The sequence below is a fragment of the Desmodus rotundus genome, chromosome 6, assembly GCF_022682495.2.
Source record: "Desmodus rotundus isolate HL8 chromosome 6, HLdesRot8A.1, whole genome shotgun sequence".
Taxonomy (NCBI): domain Eukaryota; kingdom Metazoa; phylum Chordata; class Mammalia; order Chiroptera; family Phyllostomidae; genus Desmodus; species Desmodus rotundus.
In genome coordinates, this window is record NC_071392.1 from 107,756,908 (window position 1) to 107,774,501 (window position 17,594).

Consider the following 17,594-nt stretch of genomic DNA (forward strand, 5'->3'; position numbering starts at 1 on the left):
GCAGTGGGGCCTTCCAGCCCCAGGGCACGGCCTCAAGCCAGACAGTTACTGTGTAACTCCGGTACCCAGGAGAAACAGGGTGCCAGAGGATGATGGAGCCACTCCTTTCCATCTCTCCGGCACCCCCTCTGCCAAGCTACACACTGGCCACCTACCTCCCCGCCCCCTCACCTTCGTTCCCGGCTGTCAAAATGGTCTGCAAGATGCTCCTGGGAGATGCGAAAGTCCTCAAATGGCTGCTGGTAGCGTGCTTCAAAGGAGCCTTCCCGGGCCCGGCCATGAAACAGCTGACCTGAGGCATCAGAGCCCCGTTCCCGCAGGGATGTACCACCAAAGGGACTGAGGTCACCATTCTCCTGCTTCAGCGAAGGGAACGCACAGGAGGTCAGTGATTCCCCTGCACTTCATAAGACTGAAGCCCAGGCAACACCCCAGGCGCTGCAGTTACCTTGGCAGGGAAGACGTCAATCTTGACCAACAGGGAAGCCAGCTCCAGGTCTTCACTGTAGTTGTTCTTCAAAGGCACCGCTCTGTACCCTGGGAGAAAGCCTGGCCCTCAGCCTGGGAGGGGGCTGAGCCCGGGCCCCCACCCTCCAGCCCCTGGTCACGGGCAGGGTCCTCACCTGTCTTCAGGCCTTTCACCGGGAAAGTAGCCTGAGCCAGGAAGTTCTGGTCACTAAACATGTCTTCCTCATATACCACAAAGCGCAGGAAAGCGAATTCAGGGTTACTGATCTGGAAGTGGAATGGCTTGGCGGGCCACACGGGATTCAGGCCATTGTCCACTGTGAAAGCAAGGGCAAAAGGCCTCAGGCCACCAGCAGGAGAAGACAGGGCCACGGGTGCAGAGGGGAGAGATGAGGACAGTGAGTGGGGAAGGAGGGCTCACCCACAAACTCTGTCTTCTGCTTGGTGCTGTCGTACTCAGCTCCGGCCACCTCGATCTCCACAAAGGGACACACAATGCCTCGGCCATTCTTTGGCAGATGCCGGGCACCTAGCACCTGTAAGGCAGGCAAAGATGGGTCCTTCCTGCTTCCGCCAAGTCCTCACTATGCAGTGGAGGCAGTGCGCCCTCTGCTGGGCTCCAAGGACACTGCCTATTAAGTTCCTAAGAGCAAGCAGCTCTAACAGCAGAAATTCAATTGAAGATATCTTAGCTTTAACCAAAATTTTCATGTGAGTTTTTGCCATCTACTTCCCATTAAGTCCATGTCTGTTTTAACATAGAAATCAAATTCTTCCCCCTGGGAAAAAGGAATCTCTTCTCTCAGGTGGGTGCTCACCCCATGCTGCCCTCCTCACTCCTCCAAGACTCTGCTCAGGCCCCAAGCATCCTGAACCCCACATCACCAGTGGCCTGAGGGGTGCTCACAAACCGCTACAAAGGTGTGAGAGCTCTGGGGCTGGGGCCCGGGGTGTTGCTTCTGCTGCACCCTGTTCTCCTGAGTGCAGTGCTTCCTAGCTTGCTCCTGTGATGGGCCCCTGGCTCAGCACTAGCTTCCTGCCTGTCTTCCGCCCACTCCTTCCAGGCAGTGGCAACCCTCGGCCTGGACACACAGGCAGTCTGACTCCTTAGTGCCGAGAACCAGCCATATTCAGCCCCTGGCCAGAGCCACTCAAGAGCCGGCCCCACTGTGGAGACTCACAGCTGTCTTCCTCAAGCTCAAGAACAGTCCAGTGCTCCTCCCCAGTCCATTAACCAGCACCACATCCCTGACTGCGGAAACGGGCCCCAGGGGAGCAGCCCCTTCCCATCCTACCTCGATGCAGATGGCGCATGGCTCCAGCCCGCGAAGGCTGCTCTTGTCGAAGGGGTCGAAGGCCTCGTCCCGCATGGTGCCGGGCTGCCGCACATAGCCACAGTGCCCGCCGGTCATGAAAAGGGCCTGGTTCATCTGCATAGGTTTGTCTGCAAGAGCCAGGTTAGTGGCTCCCAGCCCCACTGCCCAGAGATGCCCCTCCCCATCCCACAGGGCACCTCCTCACCTGGGGTCTGGAAGTTGAGGGCCACCAGCTGACTGCCACAGATCCACATGGGCAAGGGGTCGTAATTGGAGGAGTCCAGCCGCTGGCCCTTGGGGTAGATGCGGGAGAGTTGCAGTCGGTTGTACTGGAGGAACTTCTTGCCTTTGGCCTTGTTCACATACTTCTCAGCCTTGGTTTCCGGGAAGGACGACATGTCCCGGTAGCAGGCGCGCTCTGTTCCAATCTCTGAGCCAAACAGGGAGAACACTTTCAGAGCCCCACCACCCAGGCCGTGCTGGGGGGCTGGCTCCCAACCCCCCCACATAGAGGGACTACAAGCTCCTCTTGCACCCCCCACGGAGGGCACCCAAACACATGCAACCCCGCTGGGCCTTGGCCCTTACTGTCTTCATCGAAGGGGACAGGCCGGCAGTAGACGACGAGCTCGGAGAGCTCCAGGGCGATCTTCTTCCTCCGCTCCATCATCTTCCCCTCAGTGAGCTGGCGGCACACACAAGGCCCTGTAGCCCCGGGCTGGGGCCCCACCCAGGAGAAAGCAGCCCTGCCTGCCTTGGGCAATCCGCTCTGTAGGTGCTCTGGACCCCTCGCCCCATCTTCCAGACACCACTGAACCATAAACGAGAGCCCTCCATCCTCAGCTTCACCCCAGAACCACACTTCTCTGCCCAAGGACACACCCAGGGGGAGGAGCCCTCACGGCAGCCCATGCCCCAGTGACAGCTCAGGGTCCTGGGCTTGGCTACACTACCCAGTGACACTGCCACCACTTGGTACTGAACCTCTGAGGTATAAAGGCCACCTACTGGTTCCCCTGTGACTTCACTGGGGACTCGAGACTCTGGCTTAGTCTTCTGCACCCCAAGGATCATCTGCCACCCTGACCAAAAAGCTCCTCCCACTCCAACAGAACCATCCACTTCCACATCTCAGTGACAGAAGCCCACTCTCCAGTCTCCACCATGCTGCCCTCTTACCCCTGGAGGGCCACTCCCACCAGGGGTCCCCCTACACTCTCAGACCCTTTATCTTCCGCTTTCAGCCTAGGCCCTGGACCCTCCCCTTCACCCACCCAGTCTGCCGGTGCCTTCTCCTTCCAGGCCACACCTCTGGCACGGCCCTCAGCACCTGTCCCCTCTCTGCTTGGCTCACAGGTGCCCGTTGTCCAAAGCGGCCACAGGTCTGTTTTGTAGCCCCCCTGCCCCACCCCAAATGACCAGGGCACATGGCCATTAAGTAGTAATTCCCTTACCCTTGTAAGTACTTCCTCCTCTCCGCCCCCAGGCTCAGTGGAAGGGGCCCTCCATCCTCTGGAAGGCTGGCCCTTCCAACCAAGGTCCTGCTGCATCTCCTCCCATCGGCTCCTTCAACGGCCGGCATAACGCCAGCCCTGGTGCCCTCTGCCCTCTCCCAGAGCCTGGCCCCTCCCCAAGGCCCACTGCCAGCCCACGTGCACTTGCAGGCGCTCACTGTGCCTGTGCCTGCCTCCCCACCCACCCTTCCCCAGGCTCCTCCTCCTACCCTGCAGTCCTCAGCCCTCCTGGGCACCCACGCCTGCCCCCAGCCCAGGACTCCTCTTACCTTTGCCCTGTGGAGCCAACTGCCCACTAAGCAGGCCCACCTGGATGTCCCACGTGTTTTTCAACACACCCTAAACATGCCATGCCGCTGGCCACATGTCTGCTTCCCCGGATCGCTGGCTACAGGCTCTTACCCTGGCGTCCGCAGTCTGGGCCACTTCACGGATCTTTTTCACCCAGTCCTGCAGCTCCTCCTGTGAGTCGGCAGCCACATCCAGGGACCACTGCGCCACCGATGCCATACTGATGGAGAAGACGAAGAGCCGGTTGTTCTTGCCCTCGGGACGGATGGCTGAGGGAACGAGACAAGAGCTGGGATCAGACACTTCTACGCCCCCTGCACGGCCCTGCCAGGACCGTTTACAGCTGAGGACGCTGCAGCTCAGCGACCAGGCACTGCCAGGCCAGAGAGGCCAGGGCTTGAGCTCTGTCCGTCTGATGTAGGCCTCTACCTTGAACCCTGGGCCTCTCCCCACCCTACCTCCAAATCTCTGTCACACCCTGGGACCCAACCCATCAGGACTGTGGATGTCAGCTAGCTGTCCCCACCAGCCTCAGTGCTGGCCCAGGGTGAACACACAGGGTCAAAGCTGGGTGCGGAAGAGCACCTGGGGTGGTATCGAGGGGGTGCCCAAGCACGGACAGAGGGAGAGTGAGGGCAGCCTTCGGAGCCCACCACTGGAGCACAGAGACAGCCCCAAGAGAGCCTGGCCCTCAGGGACAGTGGTCAGGAGAAGGGGACAGGGGCTCACCAATCTGACACGCTGGCACATCCAAGACCCCCCGCAGCAAGTCCCCCAGGGGGCTGTTCTCATCCAGGTGCTGTGGGAAGCAAAGCCGTGGCTCGTCAGCACGCCTCCTGCACGTGTGTGTGAGGGGACGTCTGGTGCATGTGACAAATAGTCTTACAAAAGTGCACACGACCACACAAACGTGGCCTGTGTGTGCTGGGGACCACAGACATCTGACTCTGATGGGGGGAGAACCCTGTCCCGCCAGCAGCTCTCGCCTCACCTCCCTCTCAGGCTCCAGGGCTGCAGGGCTGACCATCTCCTCCACGTAGTTGGACGGGAACCAGAGCTGCTTCTTCCCACCATAGTCTCCCCGCCACCTGTAAGAAGAGCCAGGGGGTGCTGATCGCCAGCAACCACCCAAACCCCCACAAGGAGGGCACCTGTTGTCAGGGGCCCCCACATCTGAGCCTGGCCAAGGCAGGCACTTCGGGCACACACGTGGGACAGATGGACCCGTGCAGGGCCCCGGGGACCTGGCTCACCAGCCTCCATCCTGCTTCTCCACATTCTGGATGATGGCGCTCTTGGTGAACGTCAGCTCGTCATCTCTCTGGGCCTTGTAGTCGAAGAGGGCTTTGACCGCACACTGCAGAGAAGCACCCCTGAGAGCGCAGCCCCTGCCCGCCACGGTCCCGGCCGGCCTTGCGTGCACACACATGCACCTGGGCTTCCCAGCTGGGGCTCAGGCAGCAACAGGTGGCACTCAGTCCTCACCACTGCCCTGCAGGAGGCTCAGGACAGGTGTCACTGGGGACAGAGCCAAGCCTCTGCCAAGGAAGCCCCTTGGGGTCCAGGCGGAACCTCGTAAGCCCTGCCTGGGCCACAGGGAACACGTGAACGTGCCCGAGAAGTCGGGGCTGGCGGGCTGGGGGTGTCCGCAGTGCCCTTGTGCCTCCTCGGGACCCAGCCGCCTGTGGCCATGGCTGGGACCCCAGCCTTTCTCGTTGGAAAACTGAGAAGGAACCTGCTCCCAGGGTCCCTGGCAGCTGAAGGAAAGTGGGAAAGAAACAGGCCACACCTCTTACCTCTTAGAGAAAGAGGCAAAAAGAGGAAGATCTAACAGATCTTCACCAAGTGAGGGAGCACATGACAAAACCAAAGTTTTCTAGCAAGTGGGCCCCGCCCCTGACCCACTGCTGCCTGAGGAAGAAACCAGGGTTACCCCGGGAAGCAGCCTGCAGGGTCGCCTGCCGACCCCCAGGGACGGGGCCAGGGAGGGGTGGCCCCGAGAGTGCTGTGGCCACTCACCAACCACACATCTCTCACCACCTCTCAGGCCGCGGAAAACCACAACCACCACTTCTCCACAAAGACCACAGATGGGCCCTGAGCTGAGAAATGCAAGCCCCAAGCAGCTGGGGACTGTCCCCAGCTTCCTGTGCCCAGAGGCCTGAGGCCGTACCTTAAAAGTCGGCATAGGGTTTGCCTCTACATAAAAGCCAGGGTTGCGTCCCTCATACAAGGCCCCATAGTCAGGCTCCTAAGAAAGGGGACAGAAAGGGGATACGTTAACGCCCAGAGATGAAAGGGATGCCGACAGCCATGTGCCCCCTTCACTGACGCCTGGTCTACCACGGGCTTCCACCTTAGTGGGGATGGCCCCAGCCCCACCTCCTTCCTCTCTCCGGAGACCCACCCCACCAGGTCTCTGCAGCACAGCCCCACAGGCACCATGCCCTCAGGGCTCCGCTCAGTGCACGCCCCTCACTGCTGAGCCTATCCCCCAGCACACTCTTCTCTGCCACCCAGCCCCAACAGATGGCAGTCCTCTCTCTGGCCACCTGTGCCCACTGATGACAAGAGTCTCAAGGGGACCTCCTGAGCCAGACTTGCTCCTTCCTTCTACCCAAGGCTGTGATCCTGGTCCAGAACCCTCTGCCCTCCGTTCCATTGGGTCCTGCATTTTCACTGGTCTCACCCCGGTGGTCTGGCCCCCACAGCCCCGCCTCTGCAGCCTACTCTCTCCGGACCCAGGGACAGAGTTCAGTCCACACCCAGCGGGATGAGCCTCAGCCTCGGGCCCACGCTCCCTGTGTGGGCTCTAGGACCTCCTCATCCTGGCACACAGGGGGACCTCTCTGACCGAATGCCTGTCCCCCACCTCTTCATCTGCCTTTCTTGTGCCCAGCCTTGCCCCACACATCTGGATCTTCCCATGAGTGGTGGATTCGGGGCCCGCCCAGCAGTGAGCCCAGGAGTTTCAGAAGGGTCACGCTCTCCCCCCTGCCTGCCGCACCCCCTCAACCACTGGCCCTCACAGCTGTGCCGATCTTCTCCAGTGCCTCCTCGTTGATGGGATAGCGCAGCTTCATCTTACGGTACAGTGGATGTTTCTCGTAGTAGCTGATGAGGTCGACTAGGCTGTCGAACTCCGAGTTGCCCAACATCACTGTCTGGCCCTCCTGCTGCACACGGCAATGCTTGATCTTCCCTTCAGCCCTTGACAGGGACCGAACAGTCACACAGGGGCCCCACTGGAGCCCCTCCCCACCTCCAGCACCCCAGGCCACACCCCTCACCGGAAGGAGATGGCATAGGAGTTGGGCTCATTCCGTTTCCGCACCAGGAAGGCCCCATCACGGGGGACACGCATCAGCATGTGTTCGGCCTGCGCTCTGGTCAGGCTTGCGTGGTACCACCTGAGGACAAGCCCGAGTGAGGACCCTGCCACCACCACTCAGGCCCCCACCCGCGTCCCCATCCCTGCCCTCACTCTTTGCTCTCATGGGCATTGGTCTGTGGGACGGGCTCTGAGAGGCGCATCTCAAACTCGTTGCAGCGCAGGGGCACCTGCTGGTAGTGTGTGATGAGGTCATAGAGGGAGTCAAAGACAAGGTTGTCTGTCAAGAAGAACTTAGGGGTGCCGGCATCCTGCCGGGAGTGGATCCGGCAGTGTTGGACTTTGCCGTTCCGCCTGCAGGAAGAGGGGACGCAGTGAGCGGTGGGCCCAACCCCTAAACACCACGCACCACCCCAGGCAGGCGCTGAAGCTGAGGGAGGGAATCTCAGGCCCAGGGCCCCTTCGAGAGGGCGGCCACACGAACTAGACAAGCATGTGTGTCTCACCCGAGAGCTCGGGACAAAGACAAACTGCAGACCGCAGCTGTGTCTGGGTGGCACTGCACCTGCATGTGCAAGTCCGGGGGGCGTGTTACCAGAAAGAGAGGGTGTAGTCGCCCACAAAGGTCTCGCTCTCGCGCACGAGGAAGGAGCCGTCGGGGGCTCCAGTTTCAATGCAGTACTCGGTCAGCAGGCGCTCGGCGATGTGCCGCCCATCCCGTCCTGCCCCGAGCTTCCCGTGGAACCACTTCTCGTTGGAGTGTAGCTCTGTGCTGCCACTGGCCTGGGCAGGGGAGGGTGACAGCAAAGGCACCCAGTGACTCTGAGCCCCGCCCTGCCCCCATCCCCCAGCTCCCAGCCCCGGGCTGGCCCCTCACCTCCTTGGGCTCTTCCTCATCCTCGTTGCCCTGGTCATTGCTGGTCTCCTCTGAGTAGTAGATCTTGCTGCTGGTCAGGACGAAGTAGTGCGGGTACCACTCCTGGAGATGAAACGGGACCTGTGACAGGGCCCGCCCACCACCTGCCCCCAGCCCGGCCCGGGCCCGGCCCAGCCCTCACGTGGTTCACGGGGTCCTCCAGGTAGAGGATGCCGTTCTTGATGGAATTGCTGATGTCGTTCTCGGAGTACATCACGGATGTGGGCACCTCCTCATAGGCACTGCCCTCGGCCAGCTTCTTGTGCTGGGGTGGGTGGGAAAGGGGGGAGTGGCAGGACATGGCAGTGCCGCCCCAGTCCTGGAGCTGCCACTCCTCACCTGGCCTAGACCGACAGCTGGCACAGCAGCCATGGAGCTGCACTGGGAGGGGGTTCCCACAGCCCATCACCCCTACCTTGATAAGGATCTTCCTCTTGAGCTGGTTGGGCGAAGGGAGCCCGTCGGCGGCGATGTCCACGGGCTTGGTGAGGAGTGTGTCCCCGAGGACCTTCTTGAAGTACTGGGCCATGTTCCTCTGCTGGGCAATGCTGCAGTGGTCCTCAATGGACAGGATGACCGGGTACCTGCAGGGTCGGGGACCAGTGGGCTGACACAGGCCCTGAAGTTGGTTCTGCAGGGCCAACACTCAGTCCCAACAGCAGGAGCCCGGGGCCTGTCTACAGGGACGCAGGCCCTGGCCACTGGAAGGGTGGGTGGGTGCTGCTGGGGCACCTCTGGGACTGCTATGGACGTGAGTCTCAGAGTCAGCTTCATTATGGAGGCTGCCCTAGCAGGGCAAGAGAGATCCCACACCAGACAGGTCAGGAGGGATGAGATGCAGCCTTTGGAGGGGACCCTCGTGATCCCTTCAGTGAGGCAGGAGAGACCAGTGACCTGGCCCCTGCCGGGCTCTCAGAGCCTGTCCCATGGTGACTGCAGGTTAGGGGTGGAGAGGAATTGTAAGATGGGACGTGGGACACACACAGTTCCCTGGGCTGTACAGGAAGAGCTGGCAGGACAATGGCCTAAAGAGGTCAGGGTTAAGGAAGGATCTTGTAAGGACCGGAAGAACTTGACTGTGTTCCACGGGCTAAAGAGAAGGACCCACAAAGGGGGGGGACAGGGATGCAGGAAACAGGGAATAACGTGGGAAGCAATTCAAGCAGCAGGAGAGGAAGGATGGAGACGAAGGCAAGTGGAATGGGGACAGGGCTTTCAAGGGGACCCTCTGCCTTCTGTCACAGGAGGGAGCTGGAGCCCAGCTGACCCTAGGTCCTCCACCCCACTCACTCTGAGGCCACAAAGGCATGCTCCTTGATGGTGTGCAGAACGTCTGAAAACTTGATCTTGGTGGTGAGAGTGTGTCCATGGTAAATGACTGGCATCCCGTCAGGGCCGTCCCAGCAGTCCACTGGAGAGCCACATGACCACGGTCAAGCGGGCAGGCCTCCCACCCTCCTCCCCCAGCCACGGCCCCAACGCACGTTCAATGCAGCGACAGCCCATCCGCAGGCAGCGGGCATAGGCTTCCAGGGAGGACTCGCTGGAGAACTGGTCCCCGGTCAGGTACCTGGATGGCGAAGGACAGGCAGGGTGGTCAGGCGAGCGCCCGCCCCGCCCCCCCCACCCCAGGTCGGGCTGGGCGGGGCCCAGGGAGCTGCTCACGTGTTGTGCGAGGAGGAGATCCAGTAGTGGGAGAGAGGGTTGTTCATGGCGTCCGGGCACACGGCATCCAGCTTCGCGTTCCACACGCTGTTCTCTTTGGAGAACAGGAAGGTGACGAACTGCCCGGGAACACATGTGGAAGGGAAGAGAAACTGGGCTGCTGCCCTGGCCCACCAGCATGGGGGTTGTGGGAAGGAGGGTGCTCAGTCTCAACTGGGGTAGACAAGGTGGACACAGGGTGAGCACAGTGGCACCCCTGGCAAGTCGGCTCCTGGAAACCCAGCGGCGTCCTGGCCAGCCCCACCCACTCTCTCTGACAGGAGAGGTGGAGGCAGATCTCACCTCATCCAGAGAGAAGTATGGCTCCTCAATCTCTCGCAAGGGGTCTTGGAGGAAGTCAAGCATGAACTCCTGTACCTGGAACCGGTCAACAGCCCACAGCTCCTGATATGGGTGGGCAGGGTTGGGGGCATGTGAGAGGTTCCAGCCAGTGATGAGCCCAGTCCCCCACCTCCACCCCCAGCCAGGCACCCTGGCCCAGGCCCAGCCCAGCCATACCCCCTGGTACTCGAGGAGGAACTGTTGGAACTCAGGAAGGGACACTCGGCAAAGCTCTGGCCGTTCCCCTGCCCTGCAGGAGAGAAGGGAAGTGCCTGGAGGCCAGCTGGCTGGTGTGATCCGCAGACAATAAGGGGACCCTTGGAAGGCAGAGCTCAGCTCCCAGCCAGCAGAACTGCCTGGAATGATCCCACATGGCTCACCCCTCCCACACATAGAAGGCATCGCCCAGGGGGGACCCTGCCTCCCCACTTCAAACCAAACCTCAAGGCGCTGGCTTCCAAGAAGGGGAGGTCCATCTGCAGGAGACAGAACCTGGTCAGAGTGAGAGCCCCTGGGGGGCCATGTGGGAAAGGGGCTCTCGGGAAGAAAGGCTGGGATAACAGGTGGGGGTAGCCCTCAAGAAGAGGAGAGCTGGAGGAATGGCACCCCAAAAGCCCCCAAGGAGGGCAGCAGGACTGAGGCAAGCAGGGCTGGGGCAGGAGAGCAGGGGTAAGGGCCATGGGAGGGCGGGTGGCTCAGGCACCGTCTTCTGGGCGCTGTACATGAGGCTGCGGTACAGCTGAGCGAACTGCCCGTAGGTGATGTCGCTGCTGCGCTGCTCCAGGTCCTGCATGGCATACAGCAAGACTTCCGGTCAGGCCCATGGGCCAGGAGCTCCGGCCTCCCTGCCCGCCCACAGGCAGCCGGGGAGGTCCTTACCGTCAGCCGCTCTCGAAGGAAGCGCATGTTGGGGACCCGGTAGTTGACCTGGGACAGCATATTCTTCAAGTCCTTGGCTGAGATGCTAAGGAAACATGAACATCTCCAGTGGTATCACCTAACCTCTTATGACCTCTGACCTGTGGACTGAGCCCACCTGGCTGGACAGGTAAGTAACACTACTCTGGAACCTGGAGTCCAGAGGGTGAGGCTGGAACAGAGCCCTGGGGTGACCAAGGGAAGTCCCTTCTTTTCTCCGAGCCTCAGTTTCCTCATCTGAGCAAAGAAAAGCCCAGGATTCTGGCAAGACAGGAGTGACCAGGCTCAGTAAAGCCCTGTCCCCACCAGCACCGCTGCAGCCTACACCTCTGGCCCCTCAGCCCTCTAGGTGGCAGCTGGCCCATCTTGGCATAAGGAGGCAGCGGCTGCTGCAGGTGCAGCTCATGCAGGGCTTGCCCACAACCTCCGTGGGAGGGAAGCTCAGCATTGAGCCTTTCAAGGCCCTGGGATGCTAGGAGTCTGGGCCTCAGCACAGACATTGCGGAGGAGGGGGAAGGTCACTCTCAGCTGGAAGCATCCCTGCCCTCCAAGAATGCCCTGCTGGAATATGGGGCGAGGGGACACTGCTGGGCCTAGCAACAGAATGTGGGCAAAAGAGGCTTTCTCTCCTGGAAAGGGGTGTCAGGGGTCAGGGACGGGAGCCCCTCCTCCACCCACTCGAGAGCCTGGCAGTCAGCACGAAAACTGCCCAAGGGGGTTCAGCTCTGCACTGAGTGGCCCTGGCTGCTACCCGCCAGTGCTGTTCAGAAGCGCTGGTTCTGCGTAGGCGCTAGCTGTCTGGCCCTCAGTCACTGGGAGGTAGGCCACCAGGGTCCTCACTTTGTGGGCACGAATTTGCTGCATCACTAAGCTTTCCTCCCGGGGACTCTGCCATCAGCATTACAAGCAGGTTGTTCTCTCTGCCACCAAAACACCTGTCTTGCTCCTGCATACCTCTTCTACCCCGCCCCCTTCTCCGCTCCCCTTCACAGCAATGCCCTGAAGGGGCCATCTAGGCCCCCACCCATCCCCTGAGCCCCTCCACTGCCTGTCTCAAGGCCCCCACCCATCCCCTGAGCCCCTCCACTGCCACCTCTGTGCTATTAAGTTCAAGGGGCACCTATCTCCCCCACACTTGATAAGGCCTAGCACAGTGACCAACTACTCCCTTCTCCCTGGGCTTCCGGAACAGTACGCCCCCGGGTTTTCCCCTTACCTCACAAGCTGCTCTGTTGCTTGGTGAGTTCCTTCTTACCTCTCCAATCGCCAACAACCAAGCAGGCCGGGATCAGCCACTGGCCCTCTTCCCTTCTCTGGTTACCCCCAGGTGAATCCAGCCTCACAGCCTTCCATACCACTTTAATGCTCTCTAGGTAACACCTCCACCCCAACCTCTCCCCCGAAAGTTGATCTGCCCACCTGCCTACTGATATCTCTACCTGGACATCTAAGGGCATCATGAAACTTAACACACCCCAGATGAACCGCTAAGCCCCCCACCTGTGCCCCTCCCACGGCCTTCCCCATGACTGCCACCCTCACCTCTTCTTCCCCTCACACCCCCAAATCTACCACTTCCTCCCACCTCCACCCTGACCCAAGCCCTCTCCTCTTCCACCTGGAGCGCTGAGGTTGCACTGGCCTCTCCACCAGCAGCAAGCGGTCCTGTGTAAACAAGGTCAGGTCGGGCCACACCTCTCTTCCAAACCCTCCATGGTTCTCCATCTCCTTCACAGCTACAGTCAAAGGTCCTTACCGTGACCTGGGCTTTGTCCCCCATCTCTCCTCGGGCCCCCTGGTTGTCGCATGATGGCCTCAAACACATAAGCTTCAAGGTCCCCCTTATGCACACTACAAGCCACCCTACCCTCCTTCCGGACCCCCAGAGCCAATTCGGCACTTGCTGTCTCTGCTGGTCATGGCAGGGCACACAGCTTACTGTCCCTGGCCTCTCCTGCCAGGTTGTACCACGGCCACCAGAGGGCTTTCTGCAGGAAGCTGCTTGTGCTAGAACCACTTGTCCACCCTTGAACCCTGCCTGAGACAGGCCCCCCGGGGCCTCTGCTTCTCCAGGCAGCTGCTCAGAGGCAAGGCTGCTGCCATGGATGCACCAGCGCAACACTTACCGGTCCTCCCGGTTCCGATCCACTGAGTAGAACTGCTTCCGCAGCCACCTGCAGGGAGACGCCTGCGGTGAGGGCCATGGCCCAGGCCCAGGCCCAGGCCCAGGCCCAGGGAGGAGATGAGCAGGTGGCGTCCCTGCCTCCCTGCCCCTGCTTCCTAGGCCCCCAACCCTAACGGCAGGGTCAGGGTGGCTCTCACCTCTCGATCTGCAGGGGTGTGGCTGCCTGCAGTGTGTCCTCTGTCAGCCACGTCAAGCCCTTGATCCACATGTTCACTTCATCCTCAGACGTAGCTGTGAGTGAGGGACCAGCAGCTGAGCTGAAGACTTACCTCCCGCCGAGCCAGGGACCTGGGGACATTCCCCTTTACTCCTACCCTGTCTCCTCCAGCCCTTCAACTCCCACCTTGCAGGCTCAGGGTCTTCAGGCGGAATTCCATCCCATACAGGATGACAAAGCAGTGTGACTGGTCTGGTCGGAAAGCAGGGTCCTCTTGGTAGCGGTCAAAGTCCCGTGAGGTCTTCCCTGGGCGGATCTCCTTGATTTCTCGAATGTCAACTAGGAAGGCAAAGAAGAGGCCAAGGTCAGGCTGGGGTCTCTGAGACTCAGCACCCAAACAAGGGCAGCCTGGTTTCCTCACTTATCATCACACTCTCCCTCAGGAAGGGACCACAAAGAGAGACCCCCTCGAGGGGCAGAGGGCGGGGACTCCCCGCAGCTCCACGGCTGACAAAAGAGCAGGGCTGCACCCGAGCGCAGGCCTCTGCTGGCAGCTGCCAGTCTGAGCGGCTGTCCGTGAGAATCCAGGCGGGTCACCCTGACTGGAAAGCAGCTGGACTCGGACGCACGGCTGTTCCGCAAGGACCGTCTCCTGACACGGAGGGCTCAAACCAAGGCACGTAGCCCCGAGGGTCGGTGGTGCTGTGCAGGCCCACACCACCGAGTCTCAGGACCCACGGGAGAAGCGAATCAGGCCCAAAGAACGGGTGTACCCCTGAAATGGCCCACCCCCAAAGTCATCCACAAGCAGGTGTCAGCGAGAGGCCTCATCCCCTGAGGCAGCGGCAGCCGTGGGGTGTTTCTGGTCCTGGCTCCCAAGGCGGCGCACGCCCCTGCCTCAGCCCAGACTGGGGCACACATGCCTGCATGGCAGACACCTGCCCAGGCCGCTAGCTCCAGAGGTGACACTCAGGGACTCATGTGACTTTTCAGTCTCAGTTTTACCATCTGTGAGGCAAAGGGCCAGACTGAACTTCTCTAGAAGGTGGGGTGGTAGAAAAACCCACATGGGCTCTGGAAACAAACCCCAGCTCAAGTCCCATTGCTGTGTGACTGCAGCAGCGTGACGACTCTGACCCCACTGCTTCGTCATTTGGGAACCTAGGTGACCAAGGGCAGCATCCTGAGGTGTTGGTAAGAGCAAACGTCCTAAGAGCCAAAGTACCCAGGCCTGCAGGCAGTGTAGCAGGGGCTCACTCAGTGCCTACCCACCCCTTCACCAAAGCTGGCTCGGGCACAGGGGTTCTGACTCCAGGCCCGGAGGGGACTGCCCCAGCCACACGCCACTCTCCCCCTGGTGCTGGCTGGGGCCTGGACAGAAAGCAGACTTTCCAGGCTCAATAAAGAGGCACCTAGGGAGGACCAGGTCAAATGGAAGAAACCTGGCTCAGCCGGCAGAGACACCTCTCTCCAAGCACTCCCTCAGCTCCAGAGCCTCTTTCCAAATGCTCACCCAGACTGGCCCGGAAGATGCAGGACCGGGAGCAGTGCCATCACGCTGCCCGGCTGGCCTCTGCCCTGGCAGCCCTCCTGGCCCACACTGCACACCGCCCCAGCTGGAATGTCCTACAGGGCCAAATCCCCAAGCTCCTTCCCTGTCCCTCTAGCCACAGCTGGGGTCCATCCATTCCACCTTGAAGAGTGGCAAGGCCCCTGGCCCCGACCCCAGCGCCCCCTCCAGATGGGACTGGTTCTACTGGGCGTGCTCCAATGCCCTCAGCAAACCCCACGCGCCTGGTTCTCCAGCTGAAAGCCTCCACGCCTACCCGCCGTCCTGTCCTCCCATTCTGAACAATGAGCATCCTTCCCGAATCTTCTGAATCTTCACAGGACATTGTTCTGGCTGCTCCCCAGGTTGCTCACTAAGAACAGTCCTCTTTTCTGGTCTTCCAGGCCCTTCCTGATGGGGCACAATGATTTACCCCCAGCTTCTGTCTCCCATCTTCTCTGCTCCATCCACCCTAAGCTGCACCAACGGCAAGAACAGCCAGTACCTGCCTGTCCCCCATTTAGTCTTGGTTCCCAGCTGGGGACTGTCTACCTCCAGGACTCCAATTTTACCAAGACTCAACTTGGAAGCACCTTCCTGCAGCGGTGGTACCCTTGAGCCCTAGTGGCACTGTGCGTACACACGCCTCATCTACCCCACCCAGGCCAGGACGTTCCTGCTCAACGACTGAGCGAACAAATGAAGAAGGCAGACACGCAGGTGGGGGGAGGGGCAGCAAAATGGGAGTGGAGTTTTAAAAATGAGTTATACTCAAGTAGAAGCAGGGAGGGGGAAAATTGAGTCACAAAGACCTAGCCCGGAAAGACAGCGTTTCCAGGGATGGAGGGAGGAGCTGAACAGGGGAAATGCCCAGATGAGAAACTGCAGAACCACCACAGAATCTGCCCTTTGAAACAGAAACCAGCAGGCTTTTCCGGTGCAAAGCTGCTGTCAGCCCTCCCACACCTCTGGTACCGGCACACAACCTCACATGCACGAGTAAGTGTATGTAGGTCAAGGCCTGCGTGGTGCACAGCCTGGGCCCTGGGCCTGGCCCCTTCCTCGCAGCACCCCCGCCCCCCATCATTAGAGGTAGTCCAAGGTGTGGCAGCTGGAGGGCCAGTCCGAAGCCTGCTGCCAGGCCCATGCAGCCACCCCACACGTGTGCATGCACAACACACGGACAGATGGCAGCCCCTGCCATGCCCTGTGCTCCTGGGCACATTTCCACTGAGCCCAGGCAGGAGGCGGGACAGGCTCCTGCCCAAGACAGGCAGGCACACAGCAGCTGCAGGCCAGGCATCCAAGCCTCCCAAGCTCCTGCTGGACACACCTGGTCCCTTGCACTTCCTCCATAAGGAGGTGCCCGCCCAGCCCTGATGCCCTCCAAGTCCACCGAGCTAACGGCAGGCTGAAAGGACGTGACACCAAGGTGAGGCACTCTTCTAGGTTCTTAAAAGCCACATCCTGTGTGACCGCCCCCCCCCCCCCCATCCTCCTGCCTCCTGGAACAAAGAAAGCTGGGTCCCCTTTCCCGAGGGAGCATCAGGCCTGGTCCCCAGGGACTGTCATCATGGGGAGGAGACTCCTCGGGCAGGCATGGCCTTGGCCCTGGTTTGTGGGCCAGGGAGGGGCTGAGCCACCCCAGCACAGTCTGGGTCAGACCCACAGCAGAAGAGAGCCCCTCCCAAGGGATGGAAGGGGAACTGCTTGGACAGGCAGGACGGCGGCAACACCCTCTTCCCACAGACCCTCGCCCAGCACTCAGCCCGCTCAGATCCACGGAGAATAATGCTTGGGGGAACATTTGGGAGAAGAAGAGCCAAAGGCACTGAGAGGTCCCACCAGGCTGGAGACTGGGGGGTGAGACAAGGGATCTCTGAGGACACGGGCACTGAGTTCGGACCAGTGCACGCAGACGTGCTCCAGGCCAGAGGCCACTTCCCAAGCCTGCAGCAGCCACGGCACCTCGGCCTGCACGCTCACCGGCAGTCTGAGGTGTGTACACCCCACCACCTCGCACAGGATGGGATGCCAGAGTGGGAGACTAACAGATCTGAAATCACAAAAACCAACTTTCAAGTTCTATTCCCAAGCTCCTAGCTGGAGCCTTAGGAAAGCCCACTCTCCTCGCTGGTAGGCCCTGGGTGAAGGCTGTAGTGAGGATGGGCCCACCAGAACCTTCCACATGCAGACAGACTACTTATGGAGAGAGAGCCACGTGTGAGAGTCAGCGGGCCTGCCCTGACCGCCCCAACCTGGACTGGTTTCTGCTGTGGTCTTTAAGAAGGAAACGCTTGTGGCCTGGCGGCAGGGGGTCTGTGCACCGAGGCCCAATGCCATGGGGACTGAATGTGCTTGGTGATCTGGCAGGCAGACGCCCCCTCCTCTCCTCGCCTGGCCCAGAGACAGGCTCCTTGCTTGAAACCAGAGACTAGAGACCAGCGGTTACTCAAAGCCAAGTGCTAGGTCACACAGATCTGAGGAGCCATCGATTTCTGGATATACAGTAATGGCAGTCACTTTCTCTTTAAGAGAAAGATCGAGTTCCTGGTCTGAGCCACAGAACTGATCTCAGGCACTCTGGGAGCTGCACAGCTAGACAGCAGCACAGGGTACTGCTGCTTGCAGGGCCAGCTTAGAACCCGCCTCCACAGGAGATCTGGCCTCCACTCCCAGGACAGTACCTGCTGTCCCGGCTGGGGGAGGAGAGGGTGCCAGGAAGGGGACACGCTAACTGGCAGGCAGCCAGTCTGGAGTCTGGGAGGGGGAGAGGACAATGAGCACGGAGGACCTGCCTGTGCTCAGCCCCTCTGAAGGCAGGGCTGCTTCCCATCTTGGAATCCTGCTCCGCAGCCCCTCCCAGACATTAGGCTAAGCCACAAGGCTTCCACTGTCCCTTG

The 17,594-nt window shown here is 60.7% G+C and overlaps 1 protein-coding gene across 3 annotated transcripts in view; it reads right to left on the reverse strand.

Moving 5' to 3' along the window:
* The window catches only part of PLCG1 (phospholipase C gamma 1), a 35,320-nt gene that overhangs the window by 2,362 nt on the left and 15,364 nt on the right, over nucleotides 1–17,594 (reverse strand). For 2 of the 3 annotated variants that reach the window (XM_053927050.1, XM_024559403.3), the window contains exons 3-32: nucleotides 13,329–13,481; nucleotides 13,123–13,216; nucleotides 12,927–12,974; nucleotides 10,762–10,846; nucleotides 10,586–10,669; nucleotides 10,324–10,358; nucleotides 10,060–10,132; nucleotides 9,844–9,945; nucleotides 9,502–9,620; nucleotides 9,321–9,406; nucleotides 9,127–9,247; nucleotides 8,252–8,420; nucleotides 7,979–8,101; nucleotides 7,798–7,899; nucleotides 7,516–7,703; nucleotides 7,074–7,274; nucleotides 6,880–6,999; nucleotides 6,619–6,799; nucleotides 5,763–5,840; nucleotides 4,843–4,946; nucleotides 4,581–4,677; nucleotides 4,319–4,388; nucleotides 3,701–3,858; nucleotides 2,373–2,469; nucleotides 1,990–2,214; nucleotides 1,764–1,912; nucleotides 890–1,004; nucleotides 624–785; nucleotides 449–537; nucleotides 172–359 (exon numbers count right to left, since the gene is read on the reverse strand). In XM_053927050.1, coding sequence (XP_053783025.1) covers nucleotides 172–359; nucleotides 449–537; nucleotides 624–785; nucleotides 890–1,004; nucleotides 1,764–1,912; nucleotides 1,990–2,214; nucleotides 2,373–2,469; nucleotides 3,701–3,858; nucleotides 4,319–4,388; nucleotides 4,581–4,677; nucleotides 4,843–4,946; nucleotides 5,763–5,840; nucleotides 6,619–6,799; nucleotides 6,880–6,999; nucleotides 7,074–7,274; nucleotides 7,516–7,703; nucleotides 7,798–7,899; nucleotides 7,979–8,101; nucleotides 8,252–8,420; nucleotides 9,127–9,247; nucleotides 9,321–9,406; nucleotides 9,502–9,620; nucleotides 9,844–9,945; nucleotides 10,060–10,132; nucleotides 10,324–10,358; nucleotides 10,586–10,669; nucleotides 10,762–10,846; nucleotides 12,927–12,974; nucleotides 13,123–13,216; nucleotides 13,329–13,481 — 3,616 coding nt within the window. The remainder of the gene's footprint in view (nucleotides 1–171; nucleotides 360–448; nucleotides 538–623; nucleotides 786–889; nucleotides 1,005–1,763; nucleotides 1,913–1,989; nucleotides 2,215–2,372; nucleotides 2,470–3,700; nucleotides 3,859–4,318; nucleotides 4,389–4,580; nucleotides 4,678–4,842; nucleotides 4,947–5,762; nucleotides 5,841–6,618; nucleotides 6,800–6,879; nucleotides 7,000–7,073; nucleotides 7,275–7,515; nucleotides 7,704–7,797; nucleotides 7,900–7,978; nucleotides 8,102–8,251; nucleotides 8,421–9,126; nucleotides 9,248–9,320; nucleotides 9,407–9,501; nucleotides 9,621–9,843; nucleotides 9,946–10,059; nucleotides 10,133–10,323; nucleotides 10,359–10,585; nucleotides 10,670–10,761; nucleotides 10,847–12,926; nucleotides 12,975–13,122; nucleotides 13,217–13,328; nucleotides 13,482–17,594) is intronic. The other variant, XM_024559401.3, reaches the window with a different exon arrangement.